Here is a 26487-nt window from a genome sequence, read left to right on the forward strand (position 1 = left end):
CCCATTAGCAGCAGCAAAATAATTGTGATAAAAGTTCATTATGTTTTCTCTAAATGTCAACCAGTTATCACAAGCCCTGTCAAAAATAATACCAGCAGAATGTTTTGCCACACTGGAAAAGGCCATCAGCACCGGTAATTTTATATGTCGGTTTTATCATGAGCTACTTTTTCCAATCTGAGTCTTAAAAACCAGAACAGAAAAAACTTACTAGACCAGATCCTCCCTTGACCTCAATTTAAGGGCACTCAGTATCATGTAAAAAAAAAGGTTCCAGTACTGTGTTTTTTGTTTTCATTCAGTTTCCAGATCAAAGAGAATTTTTCTTTCACTTCAGCTAAGAATGAGAGCTGGATTTCTCTTGCACCATCACTCGCAGGACTGCAGGAATTCTCATTGCTCTGAATACTTTTTAGTTTTGTGACGTACTTTAAATAGTGAGTTTCTTTTGTAAGAAAAATTGAAGACTACATTAAGATTACATATTCCCTGAACCAACAGATCTCTTGCCACTGGAATCCAGTGTTGACAAGTACCTCCTGTGGCCGCTCATATAAAACAGAAATGTGTCGCACAAAGTGCAGATTAGTACCAAAATTTCCATATGCATAGTTCTGTATGTGTTTGAGGCTGCAAGGGAAAATTAACTTCTTTTATTCCTAAGCAACAGAAAGAATTTATAATGAGTAAGATTCCAAGTTAAATTACTTAAGGTGGTGATGTAGGTATGTATATTCGAATGACAGTTTTTCAAATTGAAACTGTATTTGCACCCCTCAACTCTGCCTCCCATTGCAGGTTCTTTTAGACTGAGAAATCAAATATTTGGCAAAAATGTAAACAGTTAAAGGGGGGCATTTCTGTGCATCCAAGAAGGTTTGGTTGTTCATTTTTTTAAACTTGCTAATCATGTGCAATATAAAACTACTGCAATTCAATAGATACTGTAATATATTGAATGAACAAACAATATGTAGCAAGTGTTCTTTTAGTAATTAATTTAGCCATTTTAAAATTTAGGTTAAATTATTTGCACAAGACTTTGTATCGTCCTATGAAAGAGCTGCAGCATGCTTCAGGAAAAGTACAAAACCTTACCAGCAGCACTTATGAAAATATAATGAGACAATAAATGGACATTACAGAAAAAAGAATTGAGTATAGATTTAGTTGGAAAAGTGTGGATTTGTAAAGATATATTTAGAAATGTGGTTGATTGAAAGTTTCCAACAAGGTTCAATATTGTTAAAATTTGGGCTGTTGAGAAATAACAATTGTTTCAAGGGAAACTGAGAGTTGTTTCAAGAGAAAATTGTTTCCCTTCCAAATTGGTAATTGTTTTGCTTTTTTTTTTTTTTTTTTTTTTTTTTTTTTTTTGCTATTTGAAAATGATCTTGAAAAAATAATAATAATGTCTCACTTGATGTGCATTAATATTTGACTGGAGTTTCTACAATTTGTTTTCTCTTTGGTGGCCAGTGTCTCTTCTTAATGGTTGTTCCTTCTCATTCGTTTCTGTGGGAAAATGCCCAGAAAGTGTCAAGAGTAGAAAATGATAAACAGGCAATAATACTCTGGCAAATTGCATGTGTTACATTCCAGCATTTTAAACTTTGGTCTCACCTGGTTGCCTGGGACAACTTATTGACTGTGTGATCTAATGTCTCCTTTTTTTTTTTTTTTTTTTTTTTTTTTTTTTTTTTTTTTTTTTTCTTCTTAAAAGATAACTATTTATCTCAGGGAGACTTATTTTAAAGAAGCAATGCTCTAATAAGAGGGCTTTTTGGAGTGTAAATCAGATTAAGTTTGATGCATGAGAGGTATGGATCTGCTGCTTCCCCACACAGAACTTAGCACAGGAGCCCTGGATTTCAGCAGCACATCTGCATTGGCATGTGTCTCTTGCACACAGTAATTATCAAATAGGACAAACATTAGATATAATAATTAACAGATTGGCTCAGTGTCAGATATTTGGATTTGCTCAAAGAATCCCCAGAGGACTTGGACTTAGAAAGATATTCTCTATTGTGGGGAGAATAAAAAAATCTCTGCACCCAGACAAAACTTTGGGCAGTTCAAGGTGAAATCTGTTTGGGATGTTGAATAGTTCCAAGCAACTGGGCACCCAAAAACTGTGCACATGTTCCTGGGTGAGCCTACAAAACCTTATGACACTGCAGCAGAGGGAGGTGGATGAGCTGCACAGAGAGCAGATGTCATTACTGCCACCTTCCCTAACTTGAAGGGAGAGAGAATCAAGAGAAGCAGAGATCAGGAAAGTCAGTTTATTTTGCCTGGAAAGAGACAGGGGATATAATTGCAAACTTCAGCTTCTTACAGGGTAGTTACAGAAGAGACAGAGTCTGCCCCACTTTGCAGCATGAAGCCAGAAGACCACAATCACAATTTCAGTGAGAGAAATTCCCGCAGGACCTAAAACCAGAAAGGCTGCTGAAGGAGGAAGGTGGCAACGCACAGGAACAGGCTGCAGAGAGGTGGTGTGGTCTCTGTTGCTGAAGATATTCACACTTTTTCTAGAAAAGGCCCCCAGAAGCCTGTGCTGGTATCTCAGTTTGCCTTGCTTGGATCAGGAGGTTGTACAGGGTGACCTTCAGAGGTGCCTCCTGACTGAAACCATTCCACGGTCCTGCACTGGGAAATGATGGCAGCACCGACTATCTGTATAGGGTGATGGTGCTAGAAGAATTTTTATGAGGAAAAAGCAATAAAAAGAGCAAATGGTGAGATAAGAACATAATGTCATCTCAAGCATATCCTGTGCCAGCTTTTGTCCACCTTGTTTTGGGAAGTAAAGAATGTACATTCCTCATGAAAGAGGTGTAACTATGTGCACTGAATTGCTGCTACTGGGGAGAAAGTGAATTAATCTTCAAGGTGCTTAGTTCCCTAGCTTTTCCAATATAAATGACAGCCATCTAATTTTTAGAAGATGCTGGTAATCTTGCAAAGATGAAACAGATATCTTGACAACTAGCAATTTTTTTGCTGAAATGTAGGCCAAAATGAAGCCAGATACCTTTTGGTTCATAGATGTGTAATTAAAGTCTTCCCAGCTCAACTAAGCATCTTTATTTTCTGCTCACAGTGAAGAATTGCAAAAGAATTCTAAAATGCTATGAGAAAATAATTCTCTGAGGTATTTGCAAACCAGTCAGCTGTTTAAAGTATTAGAGATTTTGTTTCTTTTTTTCTTTTTGGAAAAATAAGGGAATTAAACTGTAACAAGCAAAACTTCTGGGTCTTCCTTGTAATTTTCAGCATGTTTTGCTGAAAACTAGAGACAAGCTTCGTCCATTGCTATGTGAGGCATCCATTTGCTTAATACCCCTGTAGCCTCAAAGGTATGTTTTACAGGAACTTAGCTAGCAAAAACTGTTCCCACTATAAAAGTAATGGCACATTAGTGTCGTTTTGCAATGAACTCCCAGTATACCTTATCCTTATACCTTGTAGCTTATTCATATTTGTCCATTACCTAATAACTATCCAGTATGCTGTCACTAATAAGAATGTAAAATTGTCTCTTGCCCTTCTGCATACTCAGTTACTTTTTTATTGCAAAATTAATAATTTATTATGAAAAATAATGTGAAGACTGAGGAACAGTCACTCAACATGAGTTTTCACTGACAAAAGCCTGAGCAGTAATGCTGACTCAGTCTTATATTTGTCTTGAGTTAAAAGGCTTAGGGAAGGATATTGTTCATATTTATGAAGTTTCTAAAAGTACAGTCTTAGACCATACAACCTGGCTCTCACTATACTTCTGGCACGTTCTTTACTGTCATGCATTCACCTTGTTTCCATCCTCTTTTCCTTTAATCAAGACAAGCTTTGTCCTTTTAAAGTGCTGTGCCTGATGCTTTGGTAAATGTCAGAGATGATTTTGTACCAGGAGCAAATCACTGAATCTGGACATGTGGTAAAAACTTCCTGGCTGGAAGACCTATTCCCCTTGGAAAACAAAACAAAAAGTCCCATACTTTCCTGTAGAATACACTATTTTCCCTTTGCCTTGAAAACAGTGTTCCTACCCAGTTAATTTATTAATGAGCCTGATCAGTCTTTAAGTAAGGTAGCTTTGAAAATACTGGTGTTCTGTTTTTCATTAATACATTGTTACTGATGTTCATTTTTTTTTTAACTAGCTGTTGAAATCGGTTGGGAAATATCTCAGGGAGAATATGTAAAAAAGAGGAATGAGTTGGAATATTTGGTTGGTTTTAATAGAACAGGAAATGAAGAAAAACTGACAGATTTAAGGTTTCGTTTGTGTCATGGGTGTGCTTGTAGCAGGTGAGGTGTAACAGTAACTAGTTCTATGAATAACAAACTTGTTGAATTAGTGGCTGAAATTAAAAATAATAATTTAGGTTAACTCAATATGACTGAATTATTCTGTGCAAATAAAAAAGTGCAAAGAAATTCTCAGGCTTACAAGAAAAATAACTCTTTAAAATGAGTGAGGTAAATTTCCAAATTAATGTGACCTTTCAATCTGAAACTTTTAGAATTGTTAAAAAACTTCCGCTTCTCCAAGTATCTATTATTCTCTCTACTTATAAGATTTACTACATATAATTTGTTAATGAATTTAGTAATTTGGGTCAACTGCTTTTGGTAAATTTTCTGTTTGACTGGGGGGGAAAAAAAGTCCAGCTTTAGCTTTTGAGCTTGGCTGCAATTCTCTGCATAAAGCATGTCAGTTAGAATGCAAGTGATTTCACTTCATAGACAGTGGATTTAATTTGCACGTACTCTATAGATTACTGAAGTCTTTATCCTCATACAACTTCAGTCAGAGTTGGTATCAAGATGCTCTAGAAGCAGCTTTTTTTTTGTTTCTAACATGAGCACGGCACCGTTAATGCCATGAAAAATAAGGGGCTAGGTGCAGAAAAGGCTTTTGCAACTTGATTTTTTTTTCGGTGTTTTCTTTGTCCTCACCCAGTGTGTGTTGCAGGGTCAGCACTGTGCTGTGCTTCTGACATCTCTGCCCTTGGTAGAGCCAGTCAGGAGTAACAGCGGCTGCAGAAATCTTGCAAGGTCTGTAAAACTTGAGAATATTAAAGACGGGCATGTAAATTCATGTAGCTAGATGTCTGCAGGATTGAGTACTAGATATCCATAGAAGATAATTGAAAAAAACTTGTTTTCTCGCCATTGACAGGTTACAAATAACTCCCCACTTTAAGCTGGCTGTAACGCCACTTCCAGTCTTGAAAGATCTCTGAGAAAGAGCTTTTCACTTCATCGTGAGCCTTCTGCAGAGTGACCTAGAGGGTTAAATCTTCTGTTGGTTGCCTGTATTCCCTGGAGTTTCTGTGGCTTAGCATTTTGTCTGTCTGGGTTTTTGATGTTTTGAAATAACCAAGGGAGCTGGAAGGGTTTTCGTTGTCACGTAGTCTTGGGGTGGGTGGTCAGAAGGGCAGGTGTGACTGGCTAACCAAAATGATAATTGCATTTGAAAATCTTATTTCTGTTCTGATGGCAAATTTCTCATCCTTTCTTCCATTTAGTTCAGGGAAGAGTCAGAAAATAACAGGGCAGCCCATGAGACTCCATTTTAATGTTGCATTCTTAAAGTTATAAAAATGAAGGTCCTCTGGATGAGAAAAGACTTTATTAAATATTAAACACAGCATTCAGGATGGCTTTTTTTTTTTTTAATGGACATTTTACTCAGAAAAGAATGCAAGTGAGAAATATGTAATCCTAGGTTTAAGAGGAAAGTCTATAGAAATCTTCAAAATTTGAAGGGTTTTTCATGTTTAGTGAGTAGCAAGGTTCTGCAGTGATACACTTTCAGTTGCTATCATTTTTGTCCAATAATGGGGAGATCTCATTAGGTATTTCTCTGCACTGATCCTCGGTATGTTACTTAAAAAAAAGAAGTCTGAGCAGTTGAACCCTATGTTTATATCATAGCTCCTAAAGTCAAAATTTTAATTGATTTTCCCATATTCAGGGTTAGGAGGGGGGCTATATCATATTCCACTACATCATGAAAACAAAAATATTTAAAATATGTTTCAAATAAAATGAGGGGGGAGAAGAAAAAATTCTTAACTTAGAAAAGATGTGGGATTCATTAACAAAGGAAAATACTGGCCACGGACCAACGGCAAGCCAAATGTTTTGCCAGCAGTTTGCAGTTCACAGTCATCATTGCATGTCACTCTGCCTCCTGCACCAGCCCCTCCAACCATATATGCCTTCCTTTTAAAGAGAAACCTGTCTGGTTTGAGTTGAATGAATTAATTTGGGTTTACTTAGTTTAAAAACAAAAATATAGAGGGCCCAATTTTATTTCATTATGCCCGTGGGTAAAGCAGTCCAGGGTAATTACAACCACAGTGCTGGTTGCTCGATCTTAATTAAAGAGGGGTTTTTTTTTGCACATAGGTTTTTGCACAACATAATAAAATAGTTTGTGGTCTGGCTAGCCTCAGTGTCACAAGAGTGTACTCACTTGAGAAATTGTCCAGCTTTTCCAAAAGCTGAGGCCCTTCCATGCAAGAGGAAGCATGGAGCTGCTCAGCCGAGCACAGGTACTTTACAGCCCTTCCTATGTAGTGTAAGAGCACCATCGTAAATCACACAGCAAACAGCCTTTCATACAATCTCATGCTATAAGTGGCATGCTTGTCAGCAGCAATGAATGTGGGCTTCAGTAAGTCTTCAGGCAATAATACACTCCAGAAATGTGCAACTTTGATTACACACCTGTGACCAAAGCTCTTATTTTTTGTGCACTTTCCTAGTATACATTTTGGGCTGTTTGGGGATTATTTTTTCTGTTGTTGTTTTTTTTTGGCTTCTTTGCAAATAAATAAGTTTATTGCTTAGCAATTTCTTTCAAAGAAAGGGCATCAAAGGCATTTAAATCATGCACTTGGGGTGATGATTAAAAAAAAACAAACTCAAATCCCAACAAGCTTGGCTAAGATGGTCTGTTATTAGAAAAGTCAAAAGAAGCATGTTCGCTAGTTGAATAAATCAAGTAGCATTGTAACAACACTGTCTCAAGGATGATTAAGGGTAAGAGATTTTCATTACTACATTAAGTTCTCCTTTCTGTTGTGGTGCTTTTTATATCATGTTAAGCTCAGCTATTTACTTATGCTGCTTTAAAAAGTCCCATGCCTCAATTACTTAAATCATGACCTGGTGTATTGATTCAGAAAGAAGGCAACATAAGCCAACCTTATTTAATGCTCAAGAGCCTGACTGACACATGTCCTTTCTTTGGGTGCTCTATCTCATGCAGCTATTAAAACTGACTGAATTCAGTTTTGCAGATACCTATGGACCAGATCCTTGGGGTGGCTCAGGTCAATAAAATCTCACTGCCTCCAACAAGTTCCCCTTGCCACCTGGCACTAGTTTTTTCTTTAGGTTGCACAACTTTCCCTTTTATTAAATTCATATTCTTAGGCAATTATTGCCACCAATTGTCCTTGACCCAGATCACAGTTGTGCTACCTTACTCATTTGGAAAGACAGTGTTCATAAGTCTTGCAAGAAGGGTCTCAAGGTTGGAACAAGGAGCATCCAGGAGGGCCCTTGATGTTTGGCTCAGTGGCCAGCAGTCCAGCAGTGGATTTTGTTTCTCTGTTGGAGATCTGGATTCTCCTGTGGAGGGGCAAATAAGTTTACCTTCAGCTGCTTGGATTGACACTGTTTCACCTGAGCTTGCATTTAGGGAGGAGAAAGTGCCAGCAGGCTGTGTGTTGTACCCCAAGCTAGGACTCCAGCCAAGGGTAGGGCAGCCTTCAGCTGTGTTTGAGCTGCTCTGAAGCACTGGGAGCAGTGTGGCTGCCTGAGGGACAAAGGGAGCTGGAACGCGTGGTGCTTGACAAAGCTGGAGTCTCTTCCAGCCTCCCTAGGCATGGCCCAGGTCCTTGGCAGTTCTGGCTGGATAGGTCTGGGATATAGACACCTGGGTTTTCTAGAGGTCTTAATACCTAGAATTAGGCATGCATAAATGGGGAGAAGTAGCCCAGAGATGGACCAGAGAGACTTCCACCCCCCTCACTTAAATTCAGAAGATGCAAATACTGATTTACTACCCACTCTGTGTGGTGATACTGAGGCAACAACATCCAACTATGCCTCTAGGATGCAGCTGCCAAAGAACATTTCACAACAAACATGAAGGGCCATCCCTGTGGTAGCCTCAGCTGAGGTGCTAATGATTTCATAACCTGTTCTTTTATTATGCAAGCTATAAAACCTGCTGAGATAGTTTGGCATGGGGGTGCCTGCTGCCAGGGCAGGAGCCAGGGAGCAATGGTGAATCAATAATGGGTTTCCATGTGGAACAGATCTGTACTGTGTGTTTTACATACATGGCTTTGAAACTACAAGAAAACAGCCACTTTCTATTTCCATTTGCATTATAGACTTCTCATGAATATCTGAAATAGACATTTATTGTGACCATAACCCTACCACAAATTAAAATCAGATCCCAAGTCCCCTGTGAAAAAGAAGCTCATTATAATGTATGGAGATGTCAGAAATAATACTAAATGACACTTAACTTTAAACCCCGAACACTGCGTTTATCCGTGGTTTAGGGTTAAATCTACAGTAAAAATAAGACCAGAAGCTAAGCAAGGTTTACAGGGGTGGGGGATGTCCCAGTAGATGTGTAGCCACAAGCTAAAGAACAAACAGCTGGTTGTATGCTTCTGCCAAATGCAGTGTCTTGCATGTAATACTGCTGCATTTTCTTCTCTTAAGCCACAGATTACCTTTGTTACATATCCTACATAGACCGGGACAGATTTATACAAGTGTAATGTTGTTGATTCAGATGGTTTGTTGCCATAGAAAAAGAGTTAAAGGCAGATTTCTGTGTTGTTTAGAAGGTACACATCTGAATAGTTTTTCCTAAACACTCAGTTTCTCTTCAAATTTTATGTATGAGCCATTTTATGTACTTGTTATCTGGTAGGCTGATACCAGGGCTAAAACCGTGTTTAACAGAATAGAGAGACCAAGGGAAAAAGAACTCAAAACTTACTGACCTGCAATATGACTTTGCCACTGTCCTTTGCATTCATCATATTTTCCTTTCCTATTAAAAAAAAAAACCAAACCAAAACAGAATGACAACAACAACAGCAACAACAACAACAAAAAAACCCAACACAGAGTGGAGCAAGTAAGCCATGGCTTCCGACCCCTGGAAATCAGCCATACTCACTGCTGTGCAAATTCCTGCTGCTCTCTGAGCTGAGATCATACTGTTGGAGATGGCAAGTGTATAGAGCACAGATCTGTATCTTTCTTCCATTGCTAAATATTAACAGTAAAAAATAAATGCAGGTGATGCAATAGGCTTTGACCGGGCCTATTTATATGACTGCTAAGGTATTTTAACCAGATCAGTCAAATGTCTGGCTCCCTGTGAGCCAAATCAAATAGATCTGATGTTTTTGTAAACTGAGTGGAGCTGCCATTTCATTGTTTAGCTAAAGTTAACATTTTTTACATGTTCACCTGCACTGTATCAGCAAGTTTCAGGGTATGTGTGTGACAAACACTTTGCTTATTTTGTAGGAGACAGCTAGAAAGGGCACATCTCCTCCTTTCCTTTCTCCCTGTTTTGCCTCTCTCCCTTCCTAAAGCTGACAGCCCTCTTCCTCTGCCCTCCCAACAGCTCCCTTAAAAAAAAAAACAAAAAAACAAAAAGAAATTAAAAAACCAAACAACTAATATTTCTTGAATGTCACCATGCTCTGGCTTTATCAGGCCAGCAGGAGAAACAAATTACATTGTCAGAGGCCTTCCACTGACAACTCCAAGGTACCAGTTCCCACAGTTTAAATCTGGAAATGCTTAATGCAAATGCTGCAGTTTATTCCAATGGTTATTATGGCACTTCACTGAAAACTGGTGCTTTGGAGTTCGGTTTCACAGCACTGGGCAGTCAGTGCTTAGAGAAATGTGCAAAATCTTAAGGTTATCCAGTGTCCCTGGAGTTTCAAAATTCACCTAATTCAATTTTTGACTCTGCTGATCATAGAGCTGCTGCGCTGCTTCCCCTGCCGTGGCAGCTTTGTAGCTCAAGTACTGTTCCAGCCATGAGTCTCAAAGGGAAAGTGAGGAAAAAAGGAACAGTGCAAACCAAAAGTACCCATGGAGTGTGTGAACACTTGTGGTTCATGTTAAAGACACAGGAAATAAACAATCAGAAAAGAAAAGAAATAATGTGTTAGTTCATAGTGCAGACTTTTGGAAGCTGAAAGGATGACTTGAGCTTTTGCATGACTATCTACTGAACACTGAGCCCTTTTCTCTAAATTGGTGCACTTGATGTTGCACATAGGTCTGGTTTGGAAGAATGTTTCCACTTCAAGACAACATGTCTCTCAAAGCAAACCAAAACAAAAAACAAAACCAAAACATAAAAAACCAAACAGCAGAACAACCAGAAAACCAACTGTGAAACATTAAACCAGAAGCATCAATACAGATTGGAAGGTAAAGATGCACAATAAACTGTTTTCTTCGTGTGATGTAGTGTGTCCCTTAATGACATAAGTCAGCATTTCAGGGGATGATTTAGGAAAATATCTTCACAGATGTCCTAGATTTTTATGATTCTGTTCCAAATGACTGTATTAGCAGCACTCCTGTGAATTTTAATGGCCAAACCTTCATGCCCAGAAGAATATCTGCCACAGTAGGATCAACCTCTCCTTGTCTTTCTCAAACGTACTGTTTGTGCTGCACAAGGAAAATATGTGAATGCAAAGAATAGTGGACATCTGGGCTGCAGATCAGCACGTTGGCTGCAGTGGTGGTATCAAGAACAGCAGCAAGGGGAGAATTTGGCCCGTGGTTTCAGGAGAAGTGCTTGTGAATATTGTGCTTCAGTTCACCAGCTAATCACCACCAGAGGTCAGGAGAAATTTCTCGGTAGTAGTCCACAGATGTCAAGGTGTAAGGTGGGGATTTTTGTTTTCTTTAGAAGCACAAGACATAGATCACTGTCAAAGCTTGTTTTACAGCTAGATGTAATGTATGTTACATACTGTGTGTTTATGGAGTGTGCGTGCATGTGTGCGTATGAGTGAGACTCCCACTTGGTTTAAATCCATTGTCTTTGGCAAAGTTGTGTGCTGTACAACACTGAGAACTGACTCTACTGCTGTTGATATGTTCATGCATTTCTTATTGTTGTCTCAAAATATTGTGTTAACTGGGTTACAGTTCGTGAGCTTTCTTGGTTTTTCAGATTTATATTTCCTCCCTGATATTTTGCTCATAAAAAAGCACATTTTGAAGGTCTCCAGGTAGGCTAATGTGCAGAGCTCTTTAGGAGAGGAGTTTCAAATACACTTCTGATTCTGCTATTCCAAAGAATGATTCAAAAGGGAACAGTGAATTCCCAGCAAAAAATACTAGAAATACTTTCCTTTTCATATTTTATACCACTGCCTTCTATTTAAAACATTTCATAGCACTAAGTATCCTTTTGGCTTTAAGCTTCAGAGTCTAAAAAAAAAAAGTGCTTGGTGTCAGGTGCTACCGACCACTTAGACTGCTGCTTTTTATTATAAGTTATGGCTGGTTTGTAAGCATATTTTTCAAACTAAGATTTAAGATTTACATGTTATCTGGAACTTGATCTATAACTTGAAAGGCTACTGTAGCCACAATAAGAATGAAAATAAGCCTGAACTGTTGAAAATTCAGCGTGGAGCACCCAAAGTGGTAATGACTGCAATGGTAATTTTGTCGATATTTATAAATCAATGCAAACCAGAAACTGGATGTTTTAATTTACTACAGTTTCACTGTAACTGATACCCTCAAGTTTAGAGTTTTAAGCTGTGTGAAGTGCAATGTTATTGCAGGGCATGCATCCAATTTTTAAAACATTATATAGATTGGAGACAGATGAGCTTTTCAGAATTATTTTAGGCCTATTTTGATTGAATGCCTGAGATGCATTTTCCAGTGGAAATTAATTGCATCGATGTGAAAACAAATGAACTCCAACCTCAAAATTAGCTGCAGGTTGATGCTCAAACTAGTACTCAAAAAGGGAGAGAGTGGCCATAGTGACTGGAAATTACAAAAATATACACATTGTTGCAAGAATGGAATAACTTTCTTTCAATGCTTGCTTTCTTCTGTTGTCTCTTAGCATGCAGAAATGCATAGGAGAGAAGCTTTCCCACATTATCTGTTGTTGCATATGAATGGACAGTGGCTTTTCACTTTATCACTTCCCCTTCCACGCTGATGGAAGCCTTAGCTGGCCTGTGTCAGCACCTAAATATCAGTGAAATCTCCAGCAGGTGCTACTGTCATTGCCATGGGGTACTTCTGGAGCACACCGTTCAGTAAAATACTCTATTAGCAAACAGCAATTATCGTGGTTTCCATCCTTCAGATAAATCTGCTGTAGCTTTGTAAAAAAATGCTGTAGATGAGTTTGGGATTCCTTTGTGCTCAACTGATGCTCTCAGTCGCTGATGACTCCCATTGATGTGTAGGCAGAGAAGCCAATGTGAGCTCTTTAAATAGTGCAAGCAGGCAGCACTGGCTCAGAGCTGATCTCTGTGGAAGTGCAGCTGCAACAGTTCTCCATTGCTTTGTTCTTTCTGCCTTGAGATTCACCTCTTCCCTGTGATTCGCTTCATTTGTACTAATACAGCTGCCAGTTGTGATTTTCAGCATGTTTTAAGAGATAACGTGTGTATGCAAAGGTTCCTCCCAGGAAATGGCACATACTTATTTTGATCTTTATGAAAGTTTGAAAGGAATCAGTGAAGTGGGTTGGGGGTGGGAAGAGGGTCATTGAAGATATATAGCTATTTGGCAGCTCGAAGATATGTTTACAGCTGGAGGTGACATGCTGAACAGATAATTGAGAGCACATCCCAACATATTTACAGACTCCTCTCTCCCTCCTCCCCCACTGCCTTCACTGAAGCAACCAACAGCTCTGGGGCACTGAGCACGTTTGGGTCTGTGACCATGGTGTGCACAATTACTCACTTTCCTTTGGGGTGTAGGGACAGCCAGGCACCACAGGAGCATGTGTTGATGGCAGAAGTTCTAGGAAAGATAAGTGTTAAAAAAAGCACAGAGTATCTCAGTGGCATTCTTGTTAAAGAATGGGATTAAGATCTGGATTTTGTCCTGCCACTGATCTCCCATCTCATCTGAGACTTCCCCTAGCTTCTACTTTTCCACTGTTTTGTTTGGTATCTTTTTTTAAGAACTCATATTTTTTTAAAAATAATGCATTTTTAAAGTAACTTCTACAACCTGTGTTACTTTCAAAGTATTTTCATTGTTGAGGGTAGAATTTAGATCTCTGTAAATAAATAATTTCATGTGTGTATATAGCTACTTGTTTTCCTCACTGGTGATGCTGGGCAAACTACAGCACAGTTATGTCTTGTCAGCTTTAAGCAGACTGGTATGTTTTTCTCCCACTATGTTTTTAGTCAGTCTTTTCCTAGGAAAACAGTGACCAAATTGATGCTCCAGGCCTAAGCTACATTATGGCTACATGTGTTGTGGGTTGTATCACCACATGGTCTTAAAACCCAGCAACATTTGGAGCCAATGACTTTGGCTTTGTACAAGCTCTAGGAGGGTTACAAAAATTAATAAGAAGCTGGATAAAGTTTTATTAAATTTTGTGGATATGGAGCTGAAGAAATTGAAAGATTCAGATTCATCCCATTTTTCTTTAAATTTTTTTTTTTTTAATTGCTGGAAGCTCCTTTTGAGGTGCACTGCATCTTTCTGTTGACTACCCACAGCAGCTGTATTTCTCTGTGGACTTAAGTTGGGTGAATTGGCCACTGTCAGAAACCCACCTGGCATTTGAGGCCTGCCACTTAGGTAGTATACTGGGGTTTTCATTCAGGACCCTTTTCCCAACACTTTTGGGCAGAACCTTCCTACTCCAACTTTTACAACACTGGTTGTGGGTGCATATGAGGGGACTATGAGGAAGAGAGAGTCTCAGGATGTTGAGCCATCTGAAGCATAAGGTCTCCATAGCAGTCCTGTCTGCCTGCAGGCAGATGAGAAGATCAGCAAGTCCATCTTTCTTAGACACTCAGGCAAACATCTGAACTACAGGGGCATGAAACTGCTGCTGTGGCATCCATCATCCTGTGGAGGACAGTGAAAACATGTGCTGTCATCTTTGACATTTTAATTGAAAAGAAAGCTTACACAGATTTCGACCTTAAGCAGTGTGTTTATACAAGTGTATACAGAGAAATAATCTGTCAGTTCAGAGCCGGCTCATTGCTATAGGAGTTGGTTTAGTAACTGAACAATCCAACATTAGCTCACACACCTTGCCTTGTTCCATGCCTCAATAATTTTTAGTAGAAATACTTTGCCTAGAGGCATGCAGTTATTAAAAAAAGAGGCTCAGCTTGCTTAAAGTCTGGAATTATTAGCTCATGGTAACAAGCCTGCACTGGAGAAACTGTTGGTTCTTTGTTTTCATGACTTTGCTGTAATTCACCATCTTATTTTCAGAGACAAACTTCTGCTTTGTTTGGGAAGTTTAAAAAAAATTAACAAAAAGAAGGGAAAATAAATCACTTCAAAAAGATTCCTTTTTCATTTTTATTATAAAGCAGGGCTCACAAAGCTCTTTTATCTTAGTTTTTCTATTACTTTTCACTGGTCAAAATGATAAAGGTGAACAGAAAGAAGATTTTTAACTGAGAAATGGATTTCACCATATTTCCAGTGTAGTACTGCTGATACTGAATGCTCACCAAGAGCACTCCAAATACCCTCTCAGCCCTTTCAGGCTAAGAGGGGCTTTTTCTCCATCCTTTTTGCAACTGTTTTTTCATATGCAGTGCTATGAAAGTCAAATAAAAGCCATTTTTGCTGCTGAAGCTTCTTTGCGAATGGAGTCACTTGAGCAAATGAAGGCTCCAACACCTTTAGTTAGAACTGGCAGAACAGTTACTTGGTGTTTAGCTGTCACTCTTCTATAGAGGCTGGAGTTAGGATTCTTTCTAGTTGTTTAACCTGTTGGTATTTTTCCCCGGTGAGCCTTAAATTTTCAAGTTTTCTTGAATTTGCATATCAGGCTGGAACCTTGAGCCTGACTCTTAAAAAGAATGGATATGCTAGAAGTGTTTTTACAAGCTTTATTGAAGTTATTAGTCTCAGTTTTAAGACATTTGGTACACTTGTGTATTATTTGCACCTATTTTGCTCAGTGAAAAATAATACACCTTTATTTGTAGTGATACGAAATAATTTGTTTTCCTGAAGAATTAAGCTCTTGGTCCTGTCTGAGCTGGGACACCATAACCAAAGCAAAAGCAGCTTGACATTGTTGCTTTCTTTCATGATCAAGCCATGTTTATGCTGCATTTTTTTGGTTTTATCCCGCAATTATTTTATTATTGCAAGAATGTGTTTTTATATGAGGTAGTGCTTTACAATCCCTTGAACCTGCCTTTCACAGTATTTCCTTGTTTTGCTTTAGCTATGCCATTATCCTCCACGTATCATTTGTGAGTTCCAGCTGTGTGCTTAACACTGTGCAGAACATAAACTTCTCCAAGCAGATTATGGTCTAAGAAACCATTCTGGCTTTTCTTACTTTTCTTATAATAGGTCAGGCAATAAGACCCAGTGAAATATTTAGAGGGAAGGGAAGATTGAAACCAGCAGTTTCTAAGACCTGTGAGAGCCAAAAGGCAAATGTTAATGTGTTCTTTGAGGCTTCCAAGGACCTGCTGGTCCCTGTACTTATGCTGAATTTGCAGAGGCTCCTTAAACATATGTTCAGGAAATATAGGTGGCATTAGCACAACTGGAGTTTCTAAAGGCAAGGTTTACCATTAACTAAATCTTTAAGTGGAGTTTGGGTCGCTAAATGCATTAGAGCATTTGGGGGTTGCTAATTTGTGGGGCTTTTCTCCTACAAGACTGGGTGGAAAGTACAGAATTCTTAACTAATTTTGGAGGCATTTTTCCACAGGTTTCTGGTATTTTACTATACATATATCCATTCTTTTTCCTTTTATAGTTTTTTTCCTTCAGTTAAGATGTTCTGTCCCCTTGAATTAAAGCAATCGAGCAAGAATGTATTTCTGATGGAGTTGCTTGTTTCCCAGCTTCTCACTGACACCAAGGGATATGTGAATTGTGCTTTTGACTTTGTAATCTTTCCTATCTATCTGCTTCATCTTGCTTGTTTTGTGATGCTTGTTGCAGAATTTCTTCTAGCTTTGTGCCAATGTATAGCTTGTTATCTTAGTCGTGCCAGAACTCCTCAAACACTTGCAGGGGCTTTCCTTTCACTTCTGAATTAAGGTTGCTGTCTTTAAGACTTTTCACAGCTTAGCCTTATCTTATCTCAGTCCTCCAGTTTCTCTGTTACAGGGTCAAGCATCACTTTCATTTTGCCAGGGTCTTTTCCATCAGCTAGTTTCTCTTTCCGAGGCTGAAATCTCTTCTTGTCCAGCACTGGGAAAATACCTTAAGGTAACACTTAGTATACTCTGTTTAAAAATGTCTACAGAAAGCATAGCTTTGGATGCTCCCCATATCCATTAAGTTATGAGCCACAATTTTCCCTCTCTGGAGTGTTGCACTCCCCATGTCTCAGTCTTAGTTACTCCCTTCCTCTTGCAAACTTCCTCCATCCTGGCATTTCTGAGCATACAAGTTAAACAAAAACATACAAAGTAGCAAAAAAGCAACCAAAAGAGTTCCCCTAAACTGTCTCCAGTTCTTCAGCCTATTTATTTGCTTGTGTGTTCTATCTTGGTCTTCTACTTTTCATCTGTTTTGTGTCTCTAGATTGTAAACACACTCTGTAAGAATTGTCTCTTATCTGTGTTTGTACAGTGCCAGGCTCAATGGGGTCCCAGTCCCGACTGGGACCTTTGGGCACCACCACAATATAAATGTCTGCTACTGATAATTTACCCACATCATGCAGATGTCTGAATTGTCTGAGAAATACAAACAAGGATCTTTACTAGGTTGGCAGAGTGCCATTGATTTTAGGTGCCAGTTTTCTTTTCCCCCGAATATGGTTTGGCTCTCTGAAAAACTTGGCGACACGAGCCTCCCACTTCTTGGAAAGCTTGGCAGTGCTGGTGGTGCTGTGATTAAAACACCATTAAACATGGGGTACAGCAGGTCAGGTGAGGTCCCTGAAACTATGCAAGGTATTCCAAGTACTTGTCTGATGCTTTGTTGTTGCTTTCCTTTGTGTTTGTTTTTCCTTTCCTCCTCTGAATGACAAATGAATACATTGAGACTAGACAGAACTGCCCTACTCTGGGGAGGGAGGGAGTACCTTAAATAATGGGCCACAAATGAGGGAAGTATAGTTGGATTAATAGGCTTATATAACAGCACTGGGGAGGAGACAAGAGCAGACCAGCAGCAAGTGAGGCAACCCACCCAGTCAGTACACTTCTCTCAAGTTAAAACATCTCCTCCAAGTCTTTGCCCTCTGACTGAATTTTTCAAATATTGAAGACCAAAACCAGCATTTGGGTGAGGTGCTCTGGCCTCAGTAGCTGCTATGGAAATGGTTTGCAGCTGGTCTGTAGAACCACGTGCTGCAGTGCGCTTATATTTTAGCAATGAAAAGTTTAATTGTGGTGATACCTGGTTCTCCATGAGACATTCAGAAGGCTCGTCATGTACTACTGTGCTCTTTTTGAGCATGGGAGTTAACTTAGATGCTTCAGCCTGAAAGCTACTCAAACCATATGTACATACTAACATACCTTGAAAAGATCCAGGCTGCTGGAATGGTCCTCCTTGCATTAGATTGACCTCTCCCATCACTTCTACTCATTCTGTCATTTTATCCTTGCTCTACAAGTTTTAGGGGCAGGGCCTCGCCCACAGTTTTTCAACCAAGGCTTCTAGGCTCTGTTATAATAAATATATATCTATGTACATACATATATATACTTATATATAAAGATGTACTTATATATAAAGATGATCAGAGTCTCGACTGGAATGTGCATAACTGGAATGTGGTGCAGAAATGGCTGAGACAGTGCTGACCCAACATGGCAGATTGCCATAGGACAACCAGCCACCTGTGGGCTGCTCCTGCGTGAGCTTACTGGGTCTAGAGGCCATAGGAAGTCAAAAGAAATGAGTTCCTTTGCTCCAGTGCAACTCCGTATACTGACAGTATATAATACCTTTATTCCATACCAGAGCTGACAAAACTGAACAAACTGGGTTGTGATGTTGGTATACTTGCTGAACTTGAATGAATGCTATATGCAAGAAAGTAAAAAAGCAGGAGAGAGGTCATAGTAAGGCCCACTGACCCAGAGTGTTTTCCCATAATAGAAGACATATACTTTAAATACTTTAAATAGCATCTGTCCTTCTGCACGTAGCCCCGAATGGTCTAGGTCAATATGAACCTAATCTCGTGAGCAATCTCAGTAGCAAATTTTCATCTGCAGAAGACTACTAGCTAGAGGAAGCCTAGTCTTTTAATAGATGAATGTAACATTCAGACATCAGACAGTCTAGAAAACTGGGTCAGATAGGTGTTGCATCATAGCAGACAGGAGATTTTGTGTTAATCAAGACAGCTCATAGCAAAGGATATATCATAGATATTTGATTACATTAGTAGAGTTATCTTTAATCATTGGGTAGAGTCATATGATGGAACATGATCGAGTCACCATGGCTTAGCAGGGTACTGCCCATCTGCTTAAATGTTAGAAACGGTGACTCATAGTGTTAGGATGACCATGCAGAGGGAGGGGAGCCAATGTGGTCAGTTACAGCAGCTTTGCTAACATGTGGTATTTTACTAAGCCATCGTAATGCTATCCATCCAGGCCACATATGACCAAAAAGATACTGTGCAAATGCTGACTGACACCCCATCATCTTCAACAGCAGGCTTCTTCTGGAACACCATGAAGATTCTCCAAGTTGGGAAAAACCCCATGGATGGCCAGATTTTTAGAGGCTGAGCACTTGCCAGTTCTCTATCTTATCTGTCCTTCATTTGTGGGCTGCTCGCCCAACAACCCTATTTATTTAGCAGCACAGGTGCCAAGGAATTAAAAACCCTCAGTCAGCAATATTGACTGACAGGCTGCAGGCAGCAGGCAGCATCTCCTCAGCATTTACAAAAGAGAGAAGCAGAGTCGATGTGTCCAATGTGAAAAATAGCAATTACAAGCTCTCACTGACTTTCTTTGCTGCAGGATAGGAAGCAACAGCAAAAGTGAGTGTGTTGTCCTTGGAAGGAGAAGAAATATCTTGGACAAACTGAGTATCTCAGCCCGTATGGTTCCGTGCCATGCACACATTCCCTGAGCTCTGGGCGAGTGGGTGCGCATGAGCATGCGCGAGTTGGTGACCCATACTCAATGTGGAAGCAGTAGAGGTGTCCATGAGTAGTGGCCAATGTCACCTTCCCCAACAGGGAGCAGAGTCTGGTGTGCATTACATAGCACTTTTGCTGGTGGCTGGAGTGGTGCAGACTTTTCAACAGAGAGGGTCAACCTTGAAGCACAAGGTTTCTCTGACTGCTCTGCAGAAACACGCTTGGGAACAGGATAGCAGGAGCTCAGCAAGAAAAAATACTTGAAGTATTGAGGATTTTTTTCCCTCTAGCTAAGTGTAAAGCACATGCTGACCCCCGAAGGGAAGCAGCATTAAAGGTGAAACTGGGGACAGCAAGGAAGCTTCTTTGCCATTTTAATAAATACCAATAATTCTCTTTTGCCCAAATCCCATATTCCCAAACTCATTAAAGCAATTTTGGAAACTTTTTTGGCTCTTGAATATATAAGCCAAACTCAAACCATGCAGTCCCATGAGAATCACTTGCACAAATTGCATAGGTCAGGCCAAAATAAGTTTCTGTCAAACAGCCTAACACCTAAGCTTATTATGAAACTGATGAATTGTACAAAGGGTCTGTATGTGGGACAGTCTCAGTGTGACTAAATGGGGGAGGCTGTTGTCATGGTACTTTTTTTAATGTGGTCCCACTGAAAACTCAAGTGATATTTTTATTGAATACTTTGTTCCTGTTAGCCAGTGCAGTTCCCGTAGGCTGTGTGTAAGCTGATGGACCCAGAGGGATGCAGAACTCCAGTGACACCTCAGTCTCATCCCAGAACAGGCATGAGAACACACCAGTGCTTTCTCCTTCGCTGCCCTTTCCTCCCTGCCTGCTCCCCTGAGAGGAAACCTATGTGTGGCTGCAGGCTGGGGCTGCAGTACTCCCTGCTCTGCTCCGCAGTCCCCTTGGGGTGGGGGTCTCAGCCCTTCATTCTGGTGACCATCACACAGACTTGAAGGCACAAGATAGAGAAGACCTGTTTGAGCAGGTTGTCTGCTGCTCTGCAGGGCTGTGAGGATGGGCTGGTAGGAAGTGGATTCTGGTTGTAGGGGTCACCGCAGCCTCTGAAAACCAAACTGAGATCACTCTCCTCACATTCAGTCTGGTATGTCCCCACTTTTTTTCTTTACAAAAGATCATCAAATGTGATTTTTTTGGGCCCCTGCCCTAGTGATTTTCAGTCCTGTTGTGTGAATGAATGCTGGTAGATGGAGCAGCTGTGTTTTAAGTAGAGAACAGGATAGATCTGGGGCTGTGTGCTTTAAGTATATTTTCTAAGCTCATTTTTCCTGCACTACAGCCATTCAACTTACACCACCTCCACAGCTCCTCAGGTTTAGCCTTGTGCTGAGCTGACCACCAGGTCCCCTATCTCAGAAGCTGATTCATGCTCCCTCATGGCACTTCTTATACCTTTTCACGGGGCTATGCCATGTGTTTGGGAGACATTTTCTTGCATTTCTTTGGAGGGGGTGGGTTGTGGAGATGTGAATTACATCATATCCCTCCATCAGCAAATAACCAGGGAGGCATAGGAAAAGCTTCTTTTCTGTATCTGAGATACATTTGTTGTTTTGATTGTGTTCCCCCCCCCTCCCTTTGAATAAGTACTCTGTGTGTCTGGGAGGATTTTTAAAACATCCTTCAAAACACAGGCTTCTTTCCATGAAGAAGCAAGACAAAAGGATGGGTTCAGTCATGTGCAGCTGGTAAAGAGAGGGCAGCTGAGGGCAGAGGGGTGGAAGGAGCAGGGTTGTCTGGGTACGAGCGAGTGGATGGGCAAGGACTCTGAGGTGACATTTGTCGGGACAGAAATGTTTCAGACAATTTGGCTTGAAGAAAGGGGAGTTGAAAGACTGAAAATCAAGGATGGGAAATACTGAGAAGTTTTAGGGAAGAGAAGATTAGGTAGTTTGAGCTCTGGGCAGAAGAGAATGAGACTTGTAGGCCAGAAGCAGCTGGTGTTGTCATGAGACAGGCAGCTCTACTTTGGGAGCCTGGGTGTGGTGCCCTCCATACAGGATGGCTATGAATCCCATTGCTTACAGCTTTTGGCCTCTTTGCTTGTTGTTAGATGACTGCAAATGACAAGTAAAGTGAGAGGATGAGTGTATGTATTCATGATCCCCGTGATGTTTAGAGGCTCCAAATAAATGCTTTTAGACTCATTCCATGCTCTCCCCTGCAGAGACTTTTTGCTCCCAGACTGTACCCACTTCTCTCCAGTCCTTCTCATGCCATTAGTGGGATCTCTCCTGCCTAATAAAGTGTAAACCCACATACTATACTGCAGAGCATCCTACTCTGTGAAAATTCAACATGCCAAATGTTCAGACACTGCATGTGAATGCTGTCTTGTTTTCATGGTTACTGAAAATCTTACAAGCTATATTTACCCCAAACTTCATGCAACTCATGCCTTCTTCAAAAAAAACCCCAATCAACCAACCAACCAACCAACCAACCAAAAAAAGCTGATTAATTTAACAAGTTTTCAACACAACATTCTTATTATTTTCAAACAGTAGTCCCAGCTTTGTCTCATCCATTGATTTTATGATTCTTTATTTTGAGTGGGTCTACTTTCTGACATGAACACTTTTTCCTGTGCTGTACTTAAAAAAATCCTTCTAAGCCTTTTGAACTCCTTTTGCCAAAATAACCTGCCCTGCTTTTTTATAGTCTGCGCTTTTTGCCTTTACAAGCTACTTAATCTGAATGCAGTTTTGCTAATTTTCTTTCTTCTATTTTTTTGCCATTTTTTTGGAACAAAGGCTTGGTAGAGTTTCACAGGACAGAATATAAAGAGCCAGATGAGATACTCATTTTAGAGCAGTTTATTTACAGGTGATAGCATTTCAAAAAGAGTGTTTAATTTTCTCTCATAGTCTACAAAACTATCATCCAGCTACGTGTATTCCTGAGGGTTGAATTTAGAGCAATGCACTGGACGTGTCATGCTGGGAAGTTTTACCCTATTTGTAGAAATCTTGCTGGCCACTGTTAGATGCAGAGGTGCATAGACTGAGACCAACTGTTGCGTTTTACATTCATGTTCTGTGAGACAAACTACACTGGTGCTTTAACCAATAAATAGTAGAGGGGAGGTGATTCATCTGCTTCTTGAAAACTTTTTGTTCTACTGAGTTATGAAGGAGAAGACAGATGCTGGGTTGGCTTATACACGCCTGCTTGTCTAGAGATGCCTGCACCTGGCAATGGCTGGCACAGTGAGGCTTGTTTTGGTCTCTGTAGTCCATAACAGATTCCTTTCCTTTTCTCCTAGGCCTGTCCCAGGATCTCTGTCTTCACTACTGCACCTACACAACCGACAGAGACAGCCAATGCCTGCATCTATGCCTGGCACCCTGCCCAACCCCACCATGCCTGGATCTTCTGCTGTACTCATGCCTGTAAGTTTTTTTGTTTGTTGTTTGTTATTTTGTTGTGGGGGTTGGTGAGGTCTTGGGGTTTTTTGTTTGTTTGGTTGGTTGGTTTTTGGTTTTTTTGTTTGTGGTTGTTTGGTGGTTTTTTTTTTTTGGGGGGGGGGGTATGGGTTTGCTTGATTCATCCTATGCAGACGTGGAAGTCTGCTGGATTTTCCACAGAATCAAAGGGCACTGAGCTAAGGAAGCTGGAACCTTTTCTCTGCCTCATCTTACCCAAGAGTATTTCTGGTGAAGTTAATGGCATGTTAATTAGTGTGAGAGTGATTAGAAAGAGTTTACATAAGACTGCTATTTCTGGTCACATAGATGAGTTCAGTATGTCTGTATTGGAATAAAAAAGATTTTTCTCAAGTCAGATAAAACTGGAAAAGCCATGTACATGCCAGTGAACTCTAAGTAATTATCTTGTTTGTGGGAGATAACCAGTTAACAAGAATTGCGGTTTACTTTTCTGGCCTAGTAGCTTGCACTTAATTAGAATTTGATCACAGCTCTTCTTCCACTCATTTTTGCAGAGTTGGGAATATTCCTCATCTTCTGGGAGATAAAAGGATGCAATTTGCAATTGTAGTTTCAAATTCTTAAATTTTTTAATAAACCTCTCCATATAAGACATTTAGGGAAGTAAGGGGTGAAGCTGAGAAAAGATGGCACAGGGAAGAGAGGATTGGGAAAGGACAAGTTTCTGTTTCATTTCACAATGTTCAGTTTGGAAGAAAATCCAAGAGCAATTGACCATGGGAGGGAGGAAAGTACTGCTTGTTCCAGCTCTGCTGGAGCAAGAGGGACATTCTACAGGGCTACAAAGATTCAGGTTTGGCTGCTATTTGATCAGTCATTAATAAGTTATTAATTAGTAACTTTTCAGTAAGGCTCTCCTGAAGTATTGACCAGAAAGTTCAGTAAAAAAATTGCATAAGACATGTCACTGTGTGCAGTTTTTTTTCTGGCATAATTCCTAAGGAATCTGAAATGGAGCAAAATTCAGGGGCTTTGAGTTCTTGCTGAAGACCCCTTTGAGCAGCTGTGCTTGCAGACAGTCAGGTGAGCTTTAGCTGAGAGCCCTGGAGATGTGAGCATGGAGACACTACAGACCCTATCAGCTTTGGCTGACCTGACCCACAGCCCTCCTGATGGAGCCCTCTCCCTCAGGCCCAGCATCCATTCTTGCTGGTATCATAGAGAATAGGAGTCACTGCCTCACCACAGGGCACAAGAAATAGCTCCTCTGCTGGCAAGAGCTGAAGAGGATCCAACAACTTATTTCTTGTAGGAGACTTCAGTTCAAGGAACTGGCCTGAAGCAAGGCAGGATGCTCAGTTCCCATTGAAAGCAGCAGCATAACCCTACTTGTTGCCCTTAGCAATGCCTGGTAGTGTAACAGTGTTTTCTTCTTTTCAGGAAAGACAGTCCAGGGAATTATTTTATCCAGTCCTTATAGCCATTAGGTTTTGTTTGAAAATTGTATCTCTAAATTGTATCTATCCCGTGCGATTAGCTTGCAGAAAGTTCCCAGAATAGCCAGGAGGAATTCTCCTTTTTTTTTTTTTTTTTTTTTTTTTTTTGCTGTCTCAGCAAATAGATGAAAGCCTCCCTTGCAAGACATATGGAAAACTCTTCTCAGCTGAGCAGCCTGAGCAAAGGAAAAAGAGCCAACTTGTTTTCCATATACTCGAGATTGTAGATTTTTATTTATGTTTTTAACAAGCTGAGTTGGGGCTGCACTGACAGAGGAAGCCACAACTTTATACAGTGATGCTTTTAAAACCACTTAACTAGGAGTGTTGTTATACTGAAAGGGAGAAAATCATTACAAAAAAGCGCAAACCTGGGTGGCTGCTACATTTGTTTAGTAAAGAACCTTTCTCTTTATAACTGACTGTGAGTTTTCAGGGTCGATTCTGATGAAACGCACGCCTGCATGGATACACACAGGCAATTCACGACAAAGATTGTTATTTTTCCAGTCATGACATGAAGAAATAAAGCTAGGTCCATTTAAATAGAAACGGAGCATAAATTCTCGCTAATGTCTCCAGACACTTTCAAACCTTTTCCATTTTTTTTTTCTTTCTCTTTTAAAAGATGGAGCGACAAATGTCAATGAACTCCAACATCATGGGGATGCAGGGGCCGAACCTCAATAATCCATGTGCTTCACCTCAAGTACCCCCAATGCATTCAGAAGCCAAAATGGTAAAAAGAATTTTTTTAAAAATATAATTATTTTCTTATATTGCTCTTACATACCAGTTACCCAGACAGTGGGGGATGTAGCCAGACACTGCTTACTTCATTCTTAGTCATGTTATACTCTTTTTTTAATACTCTGCAGTAAATTGCCTTTGTGTCAGTTTAGTTTATGAACTTCCAAGATGTTACTAGTCCTAGCTGAACTCCTGGTGAGACGCATCTGAAGTGAAGAGTGGGCTATGTGATCCATATTGTGTTTTTCGTAGAAATTAGTAGAATTTAAGCGACCAGTTTGGTTGGTTTTCTGGTGGTGTCTGTGTTCTTTAAGTGACTGTCTCTTTAAGACAATCTGTCTTAAATAAAATTGTCAGTTGATAATAACCAAAGTAAAAACTGTCTGATACAGAGGGAGGGTACAAAGTCTTGTTTTTTCCAGATAGGTGCTCGGTGTGTCAGGGTAATGGCAGTGTTAGAAAAGGAGATTGAATGATGTATGTAATGCTGGTGTATTTTCGTATGCTTGAGTATTACAAAGGTGTTGCTGTCAAAAAGAAGAGTAGGAATTTATACAAAAATAGTTTACTTACATTAATTTACTTACATGAGTCAAATGCCATAGTGATTTCTAAAGTTGATATGTGACTTAGAAGGTCCAGGCCTCTCAGGCATATCTACTGGTGTAGAATTAATGTAGGTATACTAACCTACAGGTTGGCATTTGTAAATTTTCCCCCGCTTTATGCACAGGGAGGGATTCAACCCTAATACCCTGGAACAGGGTTCATCAGAAGCACTTAGGCTTTTTCAGTTTCAGAACTGCCATTTGTTGTCTAGTGGAATACGAGAGGTTTTCAGTTTAACTCTGTCGGGCTTATATCCTCTCAAGATATCTCATCATAGTGGAAAACAGGAGTAACTTCACTGAACTTCTTTCAGTGGCGTTATGCCAAGGTAAAATTGTCATAAGTGAGGGAATGAAATCAAGCCGACAAAGATTAAGCAACCACATGTTTTTATATATTTCTATTTTGCATGACTGGTGCAGCTTTTAAAGTTGTTGTCATCTATCCTGAGGCAAAGAAAAATATCTTCTTATCTATAGCTATTGTACATGCAAGACACTCTTGGTTAAGAGCAACAACATATATGAGCTTATTCTATCTCTGTTTTCTTAGATTGGATGGGTCATGCCTTTGCCTCACTGTTGGTCTGGGTTAGGCTGTTAACCCAACCTCTGTTAACACCCTGTCTAAAACCACACTCCGTAAACATGCAGCCAGTTGGCCAGAAGAGGAGCAATAGCCAAAAACACTGGCTACCCTAGCCAAGGAAAACCTGTGGTCAAGAGTTCTCTCCCTGCTGTACCACACAGTGACGGGGAGATGCCAAATGGCAACAGCATCTGCAGCGGAGCTTGTTAAAAACTTCTTGGAA

The 26487-nt window shown here is 40.1% G+C and overlaps 1 protein-coding gene across 2 annotated transcripts in view; it reads left to right on the forward strand.

The window, feature by feature from the left end:
• CREB5 (cAMP responsive element binding protein 5) overlaps positions 1–26487 on the forward strand; it is a 253853-nt gene that overhangs the window by 162032 nt on the left and 65334 nt on the right. For both annotated transcript variants that reach the window (XM_030445255.1, XM_008494232.2), the window contains 2 exons: positions 22698–22824; positions 24946–25056. In XM_030445255.1, coding sequence (XP_030301115.1) covers positions 22698–22824; positions 24946–25056 — 238 coding nt within the window. The remainder of the gene's footprint in view (positions 1–22697; positions 22825–24945; positions 25057–26487) is intronic.

Source organism: Calypte anna, chromosome 2, assembly GCF_003957555.1.
Source record: "Calypte anna isolate BGI_N300 chromosome 2, bCalAnn1_v1.p, whole genome shotgun sequence".
Lineage (NCBI taxonomy): Eukaryota > Metazoa > Chordata > Aves > Apodiformes > Trochilidae > Calypte > Calypte anna.